At 38.7% G+C, this 18,845-nt stretch overlaps 1 protein-coding gene across 5 annotated transcripts in view; it reads left to right on the top strand.

Moving 5' to 3' along the window:
• The window catches only part of INPP4B (inositol polyphosphate-4-phosphatase type II B), a 426,088-nt gene that overhangs the window by 193,905 nt on the left and 213,338 nt on the right, over positions 1-18,845 (top strand). For all 5 annotated transcript variants that reach the window (XM_067567968.1, XM_067567967.1, XM_067567972.1 and 2 more), the window contains one exon: positions 17,719-17,769. In XM_067567968.1, the coding sequence (XP_067424069.1) occupies positions 17,719-17,769 (51 nt within the window). The remainder of the gene's footprint in view (positions 1-17,718; positions 17,770-18,845) is intronic.

Raw genomic sequence — 18,845 nt, 5'->3', positions numbered from 1 at the left:
AGGGGGTGGAGGTAGTACTTCTCCTTTTGACATCTGTCCATCAGAAACCTTGCTGCCATTTTGGGGCATTAGGGGGAAGTCTCTGAGGGAGATTCTCGGGTCATGTAAATTGTCATAGCTCCATTGACTTCAGTGAAGCCATGACAATTTACACCAGCTAAGGATCCGCCTCTTTAATTCTATCACCAAGGTCCAGGCTGGGTGGCCCTGAATCATGCCTGCAGTCACTGCTGAGGGATGCATTCCTCTGTCAGGACCTTGTTAATGTGACCTTGAAGCAGAGCTATTCTGAGCTGCAGTACTTCAGCTGGGCCGTGAGCCGGTAGCACTGAAGGATCAGAAGCAGGAGTTTTTCTTGAGTCAGGATTGATTAAGGCCTTCAGGATTTGACCAAGAATATTGTGATGCTGTCTGGAGTGGCTGACAACTGTGAATGCTAGCCTCAGTGCAGACTGTCAAGAAGCAGGGTAGAAACCCCAGACTGGCTGTATGTTCTATAATTAGATTTCACCAACCCAGTAATAAGGATGAACTCCTAAAGCAGTATAATAGTCTTACCATGGAGTCACAGACAGTCCCCCTTGGGCATTCCAGTCTGTCTTGCCGCCCAGGCAAGCTGGGCTATGTGATAGATGGTCACTTTACACCAAAAATCACAAAATATTCAGGTTACTCGCAGTCCCAGAGGACCAGTCACCTACCCTAGGTCAGTTGTACTCAGATCACAAATCAAAGACAACACATGTAGCCAATCCTGTCATAAACTAACTAAAGATTTATTAACTAAGAAAAGGCATGAGTTATTTACAAGATTAAAACAGGAAACACAAACACACAATGAGTTAGTCTTAGATTTAAAAAGATAACATAAGTTTCTATAATAGGCAGCTCTATATGTCCTTTAGTGCTGACCCATGCCAAGCAGCATGGGGATCTCTTGCTTATATTGAGGAATCTTGCCCCATAGAGTCCAGCCAGCAGAAAGAGTCCACATTCCTTCTTGTCAGGGACTTTGTTATTCCCTTCACCCCAGATTCCAAGCTGATGGGATGAGTTCATACGCAGGTTTCCCCTTCCTGGAGGGAGTTGGGAATGCAATCAGCAAGGTCGCTGTCCTTAGATGCTACACAATGCCTCATTTGTCTTCAGTGGGCCATCTTGTGTGCAGGATGAGCACTTCACCTTAATTAAAGTTGCCTTTTCTGTTTGGTGAGTTACACAATTACAGATATTAAGAAAGCAAACGTTCAATATATAACTTCATGCCATGGGATACAGATATTATATCTAGGATTAATACATGCGGCATCCTACAAGTATTCCATAAAGACTAAACACTTTTTTATAATGCTAATATCTGTTTTAACTACACTAACCTACAGGTAAGCCAGACTGGCTTCCAACTAGGTATTTGTCAGTGTTCGGTGTGGCACCTGGTCTGTCAGCCTCCCAAATATAAAAAGGATTGTAAAATATGAAACACCAGGGTGAATTTGGCCCTGCAACTTTACTGCCAGTTGGGTTTATGAATGAACAGCCTCTTTTTTCAGCTCAATTAGTTTTGGTAATAGCAAACCATATAAGAAAGATAAGGGAAAATATGTGAAATTTCTGTTTAAGTCTGGATGCTTTTGGAAGTTTGTCCTGGAGTGAAACTCCAATTTTCATATTAATTTTAAATATTGTTGTTAGTTAATAGCTTTTTTTTATAATGAATTGGTTATGGAATTCCGTTTATAGCAGTATAAATGCTATACAGTTCATCATGAAGTACATCATTCAGTTGTGTATTTATATTAGTAGTCATAATTATCGTAAAGTTTTAATTACATCCTCATGAATGATTGTATATACATTTAGTATTATTATGGCAAATAGAGTGAAATATTTAGGGTATACTGCATGACCCTTAAACTCTTTTAAAATAAAATGTTTTACAATAATTATCAATACATGATAATTAATAATGTAATACCTTGTTTTAGAATAAGCGTACATGTTGGATTAATTGCCTGTTTGATCTAACACTTACAAAACGTTTATGCATTATAAGGATCATAAGAGGAAGTGAAAACATTTTTTTAATGATTTTTAATACGTATAACTTTATCTTTAGAAATAACAGTATTATTTTTTTTATCAAATTTGGATTCAAAACTGGTTATTGGCTTTCCATGTTTCCCACTTCTTTCAGCCTTACATGCAACATCTTCTTTCTTTTCCATTGTCATCTTCCTCTTTGTCTAATTTTTCCCATTCTCACTTCAGATGAGATAAGTATCAATATTCTGGAGAGCTGATCCAAATCCTTCTGATATTGACAGCGTTAGTTACACTGCCGTATTATCTTTGATGTACATATGACTTGTGAAGGATATCTGGTGCGATGTCACCTGCCAAATCTCAGATACTAACCGAGAGTAGTTTATTTCCTTGGGATTCAGATAATACTTATTTGATGAATGCTGTTGGTGTTGGTCTAAGCAAATTTATTGTCTCACGTTTACTTCACCATGAGAAAGAGAAGTCATAAAAGCTTTTTTATTGTCTCCCTATTTCCTGGATATGAGAGCTCCAGTAAAATTGTAGGTGTTGCAGAAACAATGTTGTTAATCCAGGAGTTGGTAAAGCTTCCTCTGTAGCTGACTTGAAAGTTTCTATACTTCTACAAAAAAACTTCAAAAACAGACTTCATCGAGAAACTGCAGAGCTGGAACTCATATGCAAACTTGACACAATCAAACTGGATCTGAATAGAGACTTGGAATGATTATCTCATTACAAGAAGTAATTGTCACTGTTCACACATTCTCACCTTCTAATCAATGGTTGTGAATAGGCCTCATCTACTCTAACTGAATGGACTTTGCTAACACCTACCCCTCCCCATTGTTGTTCCTTACCCTTGGATGTATATATATATATCCCCTATCTGATTTCTGTTTCTTGCATCTGACAAAGTGGGTTGCAGCCCACAAAAGCTTATGCCTGCAGAAATTAAATTTGTTATTCTTTAAAGTGCTACAGGACTGTCGGGTTTTTTTGCTGTATACAGACTAACACGGCTACCCCTCTGGAACTTTATATATCTTGATATTTGAAGCTGAATGAAATCTCTGTATCACTCAGCACTTTCTGTCTGTTGCCAAAGAACAACTGAGTGAGTTAGACAGCATTCTCTTTTTAGCACAAATAGCAGAGCACTGCTGGAGGGAATGAAGAATGTGTTAGTAAAAATTTCTGTAAGTCAGCAGAGGGGGACAGCCAAATTTGAACAGGAAGCCTAAGAAACGGGGAGAAGAAAAGCAGCAGCCAAGTTTTGCATTATACTTTCCAGTCTCCTAGTTGTTAATAAATTGCAGTACCTATAATGACACTCCTTCAGACACCCCATCATATATATATGTATCTTGTTGGCTAGGTGGAGTAGCAGAACAAGTATAATATTTCAGGGTCATACATAAATGGTTTATTTTTTCCCTTAATTTTTCTATAACTGTACATTTCTAAGTCTCATTTCACAAGGTAGAAACAAGGGGACATCTACCTTTCAATTCTATCAAATATAGGCTGTCAAATTTCAAACCTAAACTACTCACCAGGTGACCCTTCTTAATTATGTGGGGAATTGAGTTATTATGTAGCTTTCCCAAGTCTGCAACTGAAGTATCTTGAGCCAAACCTAAAATTGTGAAATTAGAAAAAGCACAACTTATATTTTAAGTGTTTGATACTTGATCTGAGACTCAAATATTTGCATGAGAAAAATGTGGATTCTGAAACAAGAAAAAATTCACCTAATACTTTATTCAGATTTTAGGAACTATGAGAACAAGAATTTAAAGTAATTGGTTACTGCAGTCAGCCACCCATGACTATCTGTCTCCTGACCCTACTTATCAGCCTCAAAGTAGAATGCTCATAGTTAATTCATTTTTAACAAGGGGCTCTGCTGGAACTTAATACTACATATGTAAAAGCATTCTCATGTTACATAACACAGCCAGATTTAAAAAGAAAGTTGACAATATAGAAAAAGTAAAGAGCTTCACTTCATCATGAAAATGTATGTTACAGTGACTCAATTCTCAAATAAGGAAATCCCATCTTTCTGTCAAACATCTTTGAAATTGAGATCATTAATAGTTGATACACAAATGTTTACGAAGAACAACTTCTCTGATACCAAAAAAATGAAAACAGTGGGACCATGTGTTGGTTTCCTCATTATTATCTTTAATGAGCAATGGGGACAAGAGAGTGACGTCAGGTTTTTCTTGGACTTCCCAGGTAGAGTAGTTCACTCAGCTTGCTGCACATATAATGTGAGTCCGCATAATAGCAGCTATGCATGTACAGACGGATGGTACTGCCCTGGATACTAGATGGAATTTTGTAACCTACATGGTGTTGAGAGATTGACTATTAAGAGAGGGAAATCCAGGTAACAAAGTAGAGGGATAGGTAACAAACAAGGATTCAACATAGCTAGATTCCCCATGTGCCAGCACCAGTGGCGAGTTTTATGTTAATATGTAAAAACTATTCATAGTGTGATTGTAGTGCACAGTTCTTGGTATATTTTTTTAAACCTTTAGGATTCAGCATGAGTAAAAGCTACCTTTTGGGGGGTTTGTCCAAATCTTTATTGGTTCAGAACACTTCCTCCTTTGGAAATGTTCAAATTTGTAAAAAGCTATTGGTAATATTACAGTGATCATATTTGATCTTTTCACATCATCGTGTGACTGGGCCCTACAAAAGGCTGGTGAGCTTTGCATTGTTTGGGTCTGCTCATGCAGCTTTTACTCTAGCATATAGTTCTATGGACTTCAGTGATGCTGCTTAATGTGAGTAAATCTGACATTATTTGTTGCACAGAGAGACCATTTTCATTTGTAATTGAGCAGTTTCAATTAGTAAATGTAATTTTTTTCCTCTTTCTGTTCAATGAACCCCCCCTTGTTCTTGTGAACTATGAATAACAGCTGAGACCTTGCCTATTTTTATCCTATTATGTGCCCCCTAGTAATATGAGTACTTCACAACACCCAAGGGACCCTTTGAGCTGCATTGACTTTGAAACCACTTTATCAAACATTTGACATTTTATTCTACGTTATAAAGATAGGGCCTACATCAACTGCAAAGCCTTCCCTTCCTCAACTGCTGGTGCACAGAAGCTCTAGAAGCATCCCAAGTTGCACATTCAGGGAGGTTAACCTGATTCTGATAAGGAACTCTCCTCCCTTCCTATGGTCAAATGACTTCCTTCTCCAGAGCAGTGCATATCTGGCCAAATTAGATTTCTATACACTTTGAACTCCTAGAAACGACATCCAGGACCTCCAGTGAGAAAATCCGCCAGAGTCCTAAAAAGTATGTGACTTGGCCAAATGTCAGTGAATTTCAAAAGAATGCTAAAGGGACCATGATCCTAAGGCCTGCGTTGCCTGGCAGCTCTGCTTCTCTCATATTGGAAGGACCATTATCTGGGGTGGTATGACCATAGGATTGGCATAAGTGGGCTTTCTGGCAGACATGAACCTGTACATTAAGGGAAAGAGAAACAAATATATGAGAAACTTAACAATGTACCCCCACAACTGTCTATCTATCCATCCATCTGTCTAACCTTATACCTCAGTCATCACCATGGTAATTCAGAGGGAAGGGTTTCCTCGGAGTTCTGAATGGAGGAGCATCGGGTCCCCTTAAACAATACAGCCCACCAACAATCAGAAGCCCTTCCCAAAATGAAAGGGTTTTCTTAAAAAAATAAACAAACCTTCCCCCTGACTTTGAGACTGAGCCATTATCAATGCTACTGCCTCCTATCTGAGGACTTACACAAGAGTTTCTGCAGCTTGTAGTTGTGCATTAACTTCCCCTGGGTGAACTGGTTTGTGTGGGGGTGTCTGGGATTTTGATGGGAGTAAGGACTGTGGATATTGAAGATCTGATTTGTATGTTCTGTGTCTCCCAGGAAGTTCTGCTACTTGCAGATGAGAAGCTATTATTTTGGGGAGGAGGAGGTCATTTTGGCAGGCCTCAATTTGTGTTGAATAGCTTAAGGCATCTTGTAATGCTGAGATCTGTGACCTTTCCCAGCTTGCAGGTCTTGCTGTGGGCTCCAGCACTTAGTTTATATTATTTTATGAATTTATGATAACTACCTAGCAATGTGATACGGTAGCTAACAATCTATCTATCTAAGTCCCATGAAGTCAATCCAAGTTTTTCCTGAGTAGGGGCTCTCAGAAATAAGCCCTCTGTTAGCAGTATTTAAAATAAAAGAAATAAAACATTTTTATTAGGTTTTTAGATGCTTTCTCAGTCCTCCAACATCATCTTAAATGTAAAAAAGAAATTAAGCACATTCTAGGTGCAGTAAAATGCGCACATTTTTGTCCTTTCCCATCTGCATCTGATGACTACTGAGCTGTGTCTGCTTTAAAAGCAAATATAAAACAGTAATTTTTATAAGCTTAGCTATGTTTTAAAAACAAAACAAAAACTGTTGTAATTTGACAGCTCACATATTTGAAACTGCTTCTGGATTTAATCGTAGAAGTAAATATGTGCTTGTGTGTACGCAAAGCATGGCGTTTCCTCTACAATTTGACTGAACTGGTTTCTTGATCTTGCAGAGCTTTCTGACTTGTTTAGGTGAATACAATCCCCAAATCAATCATTTGCATTTTTTTCTGATTCTAGTTTGGGATCCCAGTGACTTTGACACAAGAGATATACAGTATAAGAGGCATTCATTTTTTATTACTTTTCTTGTTTTCTGGCCAGCAAACTGTCTGGTATTTTTCCCTCTGGGGTCACTGGATAGAAAATGTTTTATATACTGTACTGTCTATATTTTATATACTGTACTGCATATATTCTCAGACGAAGCAAAGATGCAGTGTGTCTCTTTGATCTTTTGAACATGCTTTCCATTGGAAACACTGAGCTCCACCACCATTAATTGCCACGTTGGACACTGCTTACAAACACTGGTCAGATTTAATTGACATTTTAAGCAGCTGGAGTCCCTTCTATACAAGGGCTCTCACTGTACAGCTGAACTGGCACTAACTCTGACAGAATTCTCTTGCTAAAATTCTTTAGTGTAGACACAGCTAGCTCTGCAGGTGGTTCATCCATAGTAGGATTGAGGTATACTGGCACAGAATTACTGTAGAAAGCTTGCAGTGAAGTTCACTTTAAATAAAGGAAATGTAAAAATATTTAGCTTTTTGACTAGAAAATTGTGTTGACAGTTCTCTTTGCCTCTTCCTCCTCAGGGAGTGACGACTAGATAGCAATGTTGCTTTATTACCTAATTAAGCTAGCTCAAAATGCTTCTGAATTTAGGAGTCCTTTTATCGTCTGAATCTTTGGGCACCGACAAAGCAAGAATACCACCTTTTAAAGGAAGATTAGACTGGGTATAGGACTGTAGGCGAAGCAGAAATTAAAATTTTAAGATTCTAGCTTTCAAGTGCTTCCTCAAGCCAGGAAGCCTATGGAAACCCTGTATAAAATATTGAAAGGTCTTGGGTTATTAAGGGGAGCAAGAATGTTTTTCTGTTTAATGTTTGAATTCTATTTGTATAATTTATTTGAGTCGTTTAATTGAATGTTGGTGTATGCTTTCAAGAACTAGGAATGTTGGGAATACCTACAGTAAACAGGTATAAAGTGCCTATTTTGCTTGTAGCTTGCACGTTATTGAAGATGTTACAATGCTTTGATTTGTAGTAAGAATTCGGAGGGTAGAATTTGCATGTATTTTAAACAAATAGCTATGGCATGCAAAATTGAACACACAGGGTTTTATTATTTATCAACAGTGCAGTTGAAATGCTTATTGCATTTAGGAATAAGGAACTTGTGCTAACTCATTTCAGCATCTTCTGAGATGTCCTGAGTAACAGAGCACATTCTTCAGATTTTAAACAATTCAGGGAGAAGGTTTTGTATTCAGAATTTTGTCTCATTAACTGACTTATCCCTTACTCTAATTTGCATTATGGGTCATACATTTCTGTGAAAAAAATTAGCAACATAAGACAAAATACTACTTTCTCATGAATGCAAAACCTATGAGGCATGATGCTATACTACGTAAAATTTAGAAACTCAGGTCATGTGTAGAAAATCTAATACTTGTATTGTACAGTATTTTAACCTGGCTGCGTTTTGTTTGAAAGTAACTGGAGACAGGTGGGAAACCATTCACATAATTTGCTACTCCTAGAAAATCAGGCAATATAATGAAAAAAAAAATTTCTGAAGTTAGAGGTTTCTTGAGCTGTAAAAACTTGTGCCTGACAACCAACTTCTAAGCGAAACAGAGGCGTGTTCATTTCAGTTAATGACGGGTAGCTATCTAAGAGCAGTGATGACTTTATCAACTCATGCTTAGCACTGTGATGAACTCTGGATGATTCACTATATTCAATGTCACTTTCTTATTGTGAGTATATATATATATATATATATGCGTGTGGTCTGAGAGTTCTGTGTAATTGCCAGTGGCTGCTGCAGGTCAAAATTTTGGTTGTGTGACAGTCACTTGCTTTAAGGTCTTCTATGCTTATTAATTAAAGGCCCTCAAAACAGTACATTATTCCTCTGCTGTGGCTGCCAGGTTGTTCACTGAACTGTGGGCACCTTCCATGAAGTTATGATGCTGCTTCCTTGGAGCTTGTGGTATTAGTAGTTATGCCTTTAGGGGCTGATATGCCCAGGCAGAGTCTGGGCAGGATGTTGTGAAACTCTTGTTATGTGCAGCCAGTTGGAACCGGACTCAGAATAGCTCTTTCAAGCACATTAAGCATTATGTAATTGCTGAGCACCACAGAGCCCTTCATTATAAAGTGCACTAAGCAGTTCGTGGGGCATTTGAGCCACTGCCTCCTTTTGAATTCTATTTCTGAGAGATGGAAATACAACCATGCAGTTAAATTAACAGCTGGGAATGGTGCCTTTACTTTACTTTTTCATTTTCTGATCGAACCACCTCTGGTAGTTGCTTTCTTTTATGAGTGTCTGCCACATGCATTGAAGCCACATGGCAAGGTCGTCTTTTGCCTGCATCTGCTCCCAGAACCCAGTGAGTAGTGTCTCCATTGTGCAAAGGAAGTTGTGGAGAAGCTATTACAGCATGGGCCTGTATTTTGTTGGAGTTTTGCTGGGTTCAACAATGTGTGACCTTCCCTCCTCCAATGAAGTTTAATGAAGCTGTCGCAATTTACACCCACTGAGGTTCTGTACCCTGATTATCTGTAAAGAAGAAATGAATTAGTAGCAGCAGGTGACCATCTATTTTTAATGATGCTGAGGCTCAATTGTTAATTATCTTTAATTTATAAAGACCATTTTTCTTCTAATTACTTTCATTCTCTCACCTATATTCATTATAGTTTGTCAGATCTTTAGCGCTGTGTAGCTTATTAGCAAGTTAAATAAATAGGCCTTTTCCCTTCTTTCATTTATTTCATTATATATACTGAAAACATATTAAATTATTTGGATTTACACTGGCAGATTTGGCAGCCTTTTTATATTTACTTTGACTGTGAGAGAGAAATTGAACTTGGGCTCTGTCTCCAGGAGCAAGTTATTTGTCATATCAGTGGCTGTGTGACAGAGAATCAGACATAGATGTGGTGGTGGTGTTATAATTATGTATATAAGGTATGATTTTCATTGTCCCCGCAATTATATTTTTGGTCTCTTCATTTGTTGTTTTATATTTTTGTATAGCTGATTTGGGGGGGAGGGGTGATGGCTGACTTTTTAACATAAATCTTTCATAAAAACAAAAAGGGGGGGGAAACAATTTTCTCAATATGTTTAGACTCAGATCTATCTCCAATAATTCTTTATTTATGGGAAAAGGTAAGCAAATCATTACAGAAAGAGTGTTGCTTTATAATTGAGGGAGCATGGAATTAGTTTTGTAAGCAGAGCACAATTTGCCACCTTAACTGTTGAAAATGTATTTGCATAACCATATAGAAGGCCCTCTTCCCATCACTGCAGTTTACTTTTGTCCTCTCCTTTATTTATCCATCAATTTTCAGATACTATTGGTCCAAATCCTGCTGATCTCAGTCCTCACTCAGGGAAATCTCCCAATGTTTTTTATAGTCTTAGTTTGCACTCTTTAGCCACTGCCCTGAATTGGGGGATGGTGCAGACACACACTGTCTGTGGGAAGAGCCTCTGAGAAGCAGAAACTCACCAGTTGCATGAGAGTTGGGGAGAAGAGCAATCTTTAAATTCCCTATCCTCTCTGCCCCCACACCCTCTCTTGCAAATTGCTCCTTAAGAGGGGAACAACTGTGACCACAGTTTAGCAGGCCAATACAATGGGTTGGGGTAGGAGTACCTTACTCCATCCTCTTGTCTACTGCATAAGGGGAGCCACAATCTGACCCTTAAACACCACCTAGTAAAGTGTTCAGCTGCATGCATGCAGGTATGCTTGCCCTCTCATTTGGGCACTTCAGCACAATTTCTTACTTTGCTGCCTGAAATTATGTCATTTAAACTGTCCAGTACAGGGTTAATCTTCTAACTAAAGAGGACATACTTTTGGTTCTGTAGCTGTGTAGTGTCTCATGAACACCTTGTTTTAAAAATAAATCTACAAAATACAAGAGAAGGGGGCCTATTCTATAAAAGTTAATGAGCTGGCGAATGCTGCATAATCGGTGTAAAAATCTGAAAATTTTCAGTTGTGCCAGCAGTCACTCAGTAAGTTACAACCCCAAAAATCTTATCATAGTTTTAGGAAAAATTAATCACCAGTATCTCCAGAACGGCCCTTTTTCATTTAAAAAAAATGTGTGGTATCATTACTTGCAGTTTCAAGACTTTAATTTCAGTTAGCAATCTTGAACTAGAAATACTAAAGTTTAACCAAAATGATAAACAGGAAACATACAGTGTTACGGAGTTCTGCCACCTCTTCCATTTTTGTGTTGTTCGCAAACTTCTTCACCATGTTGCACCTCTTCCTGGCCATAAGAGCTAAATCATCCCTAATTCTGATGTTTATGGCACTTGACCATTCACCTTTATTAATGCCAGACTGCTTCCATGTACAAGTGAAGATTTCCTAGAGTTTGATACCTGGGCCAACTCCACACCCACCAGCAATCTTATTCTTTCTACCTTATTTATTCTGGTAGTTAAATGTTGTTCTATTCATGGCAGTAATAGTATTACTTATTATTTATATACAACATTTGGTTTGCATGGCATTTTACAGACATAGCTAGACTGAGGAAAGGGGTATGTAGAGTTGTTGCCTTGCAGCAAGAACTTGAAGTGGGATTCTGGTTGACTCTGCTGCAGTATCAGCTCTGACACCCAAAGGGAGCGTGCAGCCTGCACTCCCCTCCATCGGTGGCAAGTTCTGTAGTGCTTAGGGCGGGATAATTATGGTCCCACCCTCATCTGCACCCTTTGTAAAGGCTAGTGCTGCTGGCTCTGTGTTCAGTCCCTGCACTCACCAGACAAAACGTCTGTAGAGGGAATTACTAGGGAACAAAGGTTGTCTGGTCAGAAAGGGTGCTCTCTCAGAGCAGGTCCAGATAAAATGGGAGTAGAACTGTCACTAAATATGACTGACCATTGCTGCCATCAGTGGAGCGTCTCCAGTGGAAATGAAATAGGGGGAGGCTTCCCAGAAAAGGCTAGTGTAGCCAAGACCGTAGATCACCTTTCCAAGGAATACTTCAGTGGCCTATCTTACTGTTTCTCGCCTCATGATGTATTCTCATACCAAAATTTGGCACAACTCTGCTTACTGTGAGATGGTTGGAGCAGATAATAAAAAGTATGAATGGTATAATACACATGCAATTTAAAGTAATAAGTACTATGAGCCAGTACTTCGGAAGCCAGTAGAGTTGCTCAAGATTTACATTAATGTAACTTTAATTAATAATAATAGATAAATACAATACATACAAACAAAGCCTTCTGTTATAAACTGAAATGTAGAGAGGCTTGAACTTAGGTAAGACATGAAATATTCAAATGAGAAAAGAAATGGTCTTTCACTTCACTTTGAATTAATTGCCTGTGATATGTTAAACGTGTAAGAATTAAAAAGTTATCATCTTTTTTTTTATCATGCTAATTCTTTTATAGCACCTAGGAGATGTTGGTAACAATATTTGGGAAAAATGGTTTAGAATTGCCCTAATGATCCCATTGGAAAGTTGAGGTTTTCCTATTTATAATGAGATGCCAGAAAGTAGCACTAGTTTGTTTAGTTATGAAATGTACTATGAGATTTTGTGTTTCAAAATGCTTTTTAATTCTTTGTTTCATTTTTCATCATTACTTGCATGTAAAGCTAGGTGAACTGTCTATAGTGAACAGTTTATCCGATGAATAACCTTTTTTTTTTTTCCTGTTTGCAAATTATCCACAGTCCTTGACTTTGATAAATGTGTTTAGTTATTTATAATTATTTTCTGAACACTTTATGTAAATATATTTCATCCTGTGGGTTGTTTGAAAATCACCCATTCGTTTTAACTGTTTCTTTGACCATTGTTTGTGAAGTGTAATTGGTCACATGTTGTTGTTTCTATTTTCTGATGTCCAAAACTTCATAAAAAAGAGTTTGACCCATTTCAGCACAAATTGTAAAGGACAGAGCAGGTTGGAAAATGGGTTCTGTTTTTGGTGGAACATTTTATTTTTTTGTTAAAGAATCAAAAACACAATACTCTGACCAAAAACCAGAATAGTTGAAATACAAAATGTCTTCAGTGTCTCATCGAAGTTGTAATTAAGATGCCTCATGCTGCCATTTTCCTCTAGAGGTTGGCTTCCCTGATGCATACCTCTCTGATGCATGCTGGTCTCCCCTCTTGGTAAGGGGAGGCGGTGCATCATGGGAGTCTCATGAGAGATGATATCCGGCTGGGGAGCCCAGCCAGAGAGTAGAATGTGTATGCTAGGCAACCCAACTACAACTCCCATGAGGGACCACAATGGAATATCTGAATTAAAATATTTCTGTTTTTGGGTGTCCAGTTTTGACAAAAAAAATTCCACAGAAAACAGGCACTTTTCATAATAAAATTATTTCAGTTGAAAACGTAGTTTTTAATTGAAGAACAGTTTAGATAAAATTTTTGACCAGTTCTAATAAATAACTATATTCACGTATAATCTTATTAATACAGCTATTTATACAAAAGGCAGCTGTTCTCTGGCATTAGTTCTAACAAAAATTTGTTTCCATAAATATTCACTCTAAAGTGATCAAAAAGTGTGTGAACATGGCTGAATCAAAAAGCAACTCAGAAGTGACAAATTTTGTGAATATTTTTCTATTAATCCCTCAGCCTTTACTTAGGACCTAATTAAAGTTGTTCTTTTGCAGTTCCTCAGCTCAACAGAAATTGTTTCCCTTATTTGATTAATTCACTGCATATGAAATTGGATATTTTTACCACATAAAAGTTTGCACTGTAGGTTTGCTGTTTTATACATTTCCTCCATCCTTGTCCTATATAGGTCCCGATGAAGGAAAGATTGTCTATCCAGGAGAGTGCTGTAGTGCTTTCCTGTATTGGGGCAATATATAGTAGAGCACGGGACCAGTCTTGCAGGGTTCTGAGCACCTCCTGTGAGGTGGGAGGCTTCTCCACTCCCATTGACTCAAGTGAGAATAGAGGACACTCCACATTCTGCAGAATTGAGCATCTAGTTTTTTCATCGGTGTTCAAGGACTTTAATTCAGTAAATCAGTTGGACTTCAGTTTTAACAGGACTTAAGCATATGCTTAAAATTAAACATAATTTAAACATTTTGTTGAATAGGGGTCCATGAAGTCCTGTGTCCCTTCCCCCCTCACACCCCCCACAATCTGGACTGGTGTGTAGCTGTCACTCCAATTCCTCACTCCTGGGCCCTGATTTACCCTGCTTTGCTGTGTGAACCACTCACTTCTGGGTCAGCCCATGCCCAGCTTCCTATGAGTAATCAGTCCCTGATCTAGTGAAGGAGCACTTCTGACCAGCCCCTCGATGGGATAGACTCCCAGCAAATCCCCCCAGTCCCAGATGCAACCCTGGGAACTGCTGTCTTACAGGGTTCAGTGCTGTACACTGCACCCTGCAAGCTCATTTACATTTGTCCATCAATTTATCAAAACAATTGATATGCACCAGCTCTGTCACTCTAAGTGAGGTTTCTGCACACACTCAATCCACATGCACTGTTTTAGATAAGACAAGCAAATAAGTTTATTGATTACAGTAAGATTTTAAGTGAATCTAAATTAGATTATTAATAAGTCGAGTTAATCACAATTAACTAAAAGATAACTTATATCCTAAACTGTGATTAATATTCCAGTCTCTTTCAATCTATGACGTTAGCTTACCACACAGTCTGGTTGCAATGAGTCTTGCAACCAGGCCCCCCCCTCACTGTGAGTAGGTGCCAGTCTTTTTTGTTGCTTGGAAGATAGATTCCACGAGAGAGAGCTAAGAGACAAAGACACCTCAGCTTTTAACAAGTTTCCCCAACACCCCGTGGGGTCAGGTGATCGACCATGTCTGGCAATGGACATGATTTCTTCCACTTGAGCCAAAGTGCTCACAGGTGCTTAGGCCAGTCCTTTGTTCCTGTGTGCATGCCTCCGCGGAACATGGAAACACAGCTTTGTGTTTGACTGCATCTATTCAAACCATGTGAGAGACACATTTTGGATATGAAACAGCAGAGTTTCATATCTGTAGATATATATGACATTGCAGGAAATGTGCTACCATAACAATAATGTTCAGTATGCCATGAACACCAAAAACACCTTACATGGCATACTTTGCATCAGATGCAGTTACACTGTAAGGCTGAACATGAATGATATACAAATCACACCATAAGGGTGTACATGGGGTACAGCGTGTCACAGGGTCTTCATGCAAACACAACTCCACAGAAATTAGTGAAGGAGGGATAGTTGTGCAGTAGTTCTTAAACAATTCGTTTGCTCATTTTCCTGAAAGAAATTTTTTACAATCATTTTAATAAGAAAAGGGGATTACATCCTGGCAACTCTGGTGGAAGCTACTTTTTAGATGTTATCAGAGTTCACAGAATTATTTTGTTAAAAATGCATACTAACCGTAGCCACTCCATTGCCTAGCCAGGATACAAAAATGTATTCGTTTATCTATCTATTTATGTATTTATTTATGTAAAAGAAATATGTTATGTCTTATCACAGTATACTAAGTGAAACATGTCTTAAGGGAAAGTGACATTCATTTATTTTCACTTGTAAAACATGCAGTGTTTATAACTACTCTAAATTTTAAATATTAACTTTTTGCCTGAAAAGTAGGAATAAGATGTCTACATAAAAGCAATTATTCCTCTGAACTGCCATTTATTTACTGGAGGAATACACTGGAAGATCTAATAATATCCAAATGAGGATTCCCATAAATTCTTAATGTGGACCAGATGACTGGTCCTTCAGTGAGTGAAATGTAACATTTTCTTGCTGTCTTCAGGCTTTTGTAAAGGAAATGTTCTTGTTACATAGCACAGTAATTGCCTGAGCAGAGAAATATTTCCTCACTCCAAACCCTGGGTCCTTTTAAGGAAAGAATTTCTTATACCATGTCTCATATTTAAACTAACAGATAAACCAGGAAAAAAAATTTAATGGGTGAGTAGGTTCTGTTTTATGACAGTCTACCATGAAAAACATTTAGAAAGACATTACCGAGTTTCAACTTTATTCTCAAGTTACACATAAGAAAACTATATAGATACTAAAAAAGGCCTACAGATGATTATCAATGTTTGGAAAACAGATTATTAAAATAAATATTAGGCCAGATTGTCCTTGGTCTTTGCTGGGGAAATGAAGGGTTGTCATGCACACAAGGAAGCTGTATCTGTAAAAGGGCCAGAGGCAACTAGAAGCCCTAGAAGGAGTGCCTTCCATGAATGTCCTGGTACACAGATGACCTCAGCGGGATTGTGGCGAGGAGGTAGATAAGGGGATCTGGCTGTCCCCTGACAGGGCGAACCCAATCCACAAAGAGGTACTAAGGCACCTAAACCCCAGAGTAGGCACCTAAGTCCCAGTTTTGGCTCCACTGTGAACCCAGTAGGCACCTAAACTCACTTGGTGCCTAACTTTTCATGGTAAAAATGTCCTCAGTTCCTAAGTTTCTGTGTCTGTGCACTGTTGTCTTCTTCTAGGTATCTGGATGCTTACCTCCTGCTTAAGCCCCAGAGCAATTCTCACGAACTGGGGGAAAATAGGTATTCATCTGTCTGATCCAGTAGGTATGCTTAGAGGTCACATACCAGACCAGGTCCCATTCAGAATCTTGCAGCAGGAGGAGTAGGTGGTGGCGGTGCTCAACTTACACAGTAACTATGTGTAACTCAGTGGTTAGAGCACTGGCCAGGTTCCATTTCCCTCCTCTGTGCCAGAGGGCAGTGGTGCTGGAACAGTTTTTTTTATAGTGGAGGTGCTAGAGCACCATTGAACCAAACTGTAAACCATGTATATAATGGAAACCATTTCAAGCCAGGGGGTGCAAGAGCCCCCTTAGTTCCAGCACCTATGCCAGGTGAGGGGGAAGATATTTGAACAGGGATCTCCTCTCAGGAGAGTCCTCTGACCATTGAATTATGTGATATTCTGATGTGGGACTCTGTCTCTCCTTTTGAAGCTGTTCAACTGTGCATAATAAAATAATGATTGGATGAGGGAACTGTACTCTGGATCTCCCACCTGCCAGTTGGGTGCCTTAACCACTGGACTACAGAGTCATTCTCTCTCTCACTTTCTCAGGTCCAATGTCTATTTAAGTGTTTATCCACAGTGGAACAGTCAGATAAGCTACTTTTAAACTGAAGTAAGAGTATCTACACACAGACTTATACTGGTTTAAGTAAAATGGTTTAAAAGCACACCCTTAGTTAAACCAGTCCAAGTTAGGGTATTGAAAACCCACAAGATACATACATAGGTAGGTGGAGTGTTTATAAATGTATATGCATGAGGGGATGGACTTCTGTAGGCGAATCTGCAATATAATCCAACCTATTATATCCATAAGTCGTTCTACTGTTGAAGAATGTTGGTTCTTGAGATTGACTCTAGGTACAGCAAAAACAACAAGAGTCCTGTAGCACTTTAAAGACTAACACATTTAATTTCTGCAGACATAAGCTTTCATGGGCTACAGATGCATCTGACGAAGTGGATTGCAGCCCACAAAAGTTTGTCTGCAGATATTAAATGTGTTAGTCTTTAAAGTGCTACAGGACTCTCGTTGTTTTTGCTGTATACAGACTAACACAGCTACCCGTCTGGAACTCTAGGTACAGATGCTGTAAAGTATTTTATAACCTAACAGTCAGTTTACTAGAGGTCTAAAGTTATGAAAGGAGCAGTTGAGCACAGCCCTCTCTCCTGCAGGGAAACAGGAAGTTTCAGAATGATAAACGGGTTTCTCAGAAATAGGACTTGGGCAGAATGCCAAAAAAGTTGAAGTGGTAAATTATTAAAAGAAAACGATGTTTAGAAATTGACTGGATTGGAACCAGCCCAAAAAAGGTAGAAATCAATGGACATAAATCCATAAGCAAGTCTCTTTTATTCTCCTTTCAAAGTAATAATAAACCCACATCTGATTTGTTTTTCCCAGGTCCGCACCCGTGTCCTGTCTGAAAACAAGGAGCCAAGAACAGATGTTGGGGTAAGTAACTTCTTTTAGCTAGAGAGCTGATAAACTTTCCATTAGAAATTGGGTTAAATTAACAGAGGATCAGGACAGGAGTAATACACTCAGTGATTGATGGATTCTAATGCATTTGTTTCTTGACTCAACTTCAGCTGAAGAAGATTTTTATGCTGAGGCCAGTCCAGTTTTCTAGAATTACTGCTAGTGCCTTGCAAGCAATTTGGGTTAGATAAAGCGGTTGGGATCATGCTCCCTTGACCAACATAGTCTTCAAGTTTCAGGAAGAAGGCTGAAGGTAAATAAGTAGTGCAGTATTTGGTGCCAGAATAAGGAGTGACACTGATAATATTTAAAGAACACATTATGGTACAAGCCTAATTTGAGGGGAGGAACAAGGTGCTTCTCCTGGGCCAAGACTAGCTATGTGCATACCAGGTAAAATTGAAATTCCACAGGTTTGAAGAAAAATGGCATCTCTGTATAATAATCCAGAGAATTTCCAGATTGCATTCTAAAGTATCCAGAATCACTCTTACCTTTTGGCAGACACTCTTTTCTGTGCTTGGGAAAAGGGAAACGTAGAATTTGGAGTGGGGAATTTGCACTAAATCAAAATCCTTGTATCAAAAAACATGGCAAATAATTTAGATTGTGACCTGTACAGTGTCAAGTTCACCTGGGATGGTGATGTGTAACTAATAATAAATCCATGCTAGCACATTATGCTGGTTCTGGTTTGTTTCCTGCTGTGTTCAGCACTGGAATTCAGAAGTCAGAATTAAGTTGGGATTCACCCTTTCTTTTTGTCTGACTTTCCATCATGTGACTGTACCCACTTCTAACGTAAACCGTGTATATGTTTCTTACAGTAGTAAGAGCCAGCCAGAAATGGGGCCCCATTGTGCTAGACTTTGTACAAACCCAGAGTAGTAGGTGGTCCCTGCCCCAACAAGTTTACAATCTAAATAGACCAGATGGACTCAGTGTGACATAGCACACAAACGGAGTGAACAATATGATGGCAGCAAATGTCATTTTAGTTGCATGGTATTTTCGAGGGGTGAGTTTATTTAGGATGTGGCTAAGCTAAA

The sequence above is a fragment of the Emydura macquarii genome, unplaced genomic scaffold (assembly GCF_026122565.2).
Source record: "Emydura macquarii macquarii isolate MOO-44397 ecotype Brisbane River unplaced genomic scaffold, CSIRO-AGI_Emac_v2 contig_2834, whole genome shotgun sequence".
NCBI classification, from domain to species: domain Eukaryota; kingdom Metazoa; phylum Chordata; order Testudines; family Chelidae; genus Emydura; species Emydura macquarii.
This window is presented reverse-complemented; position numbering and strand designations above follow the sequence as displayed.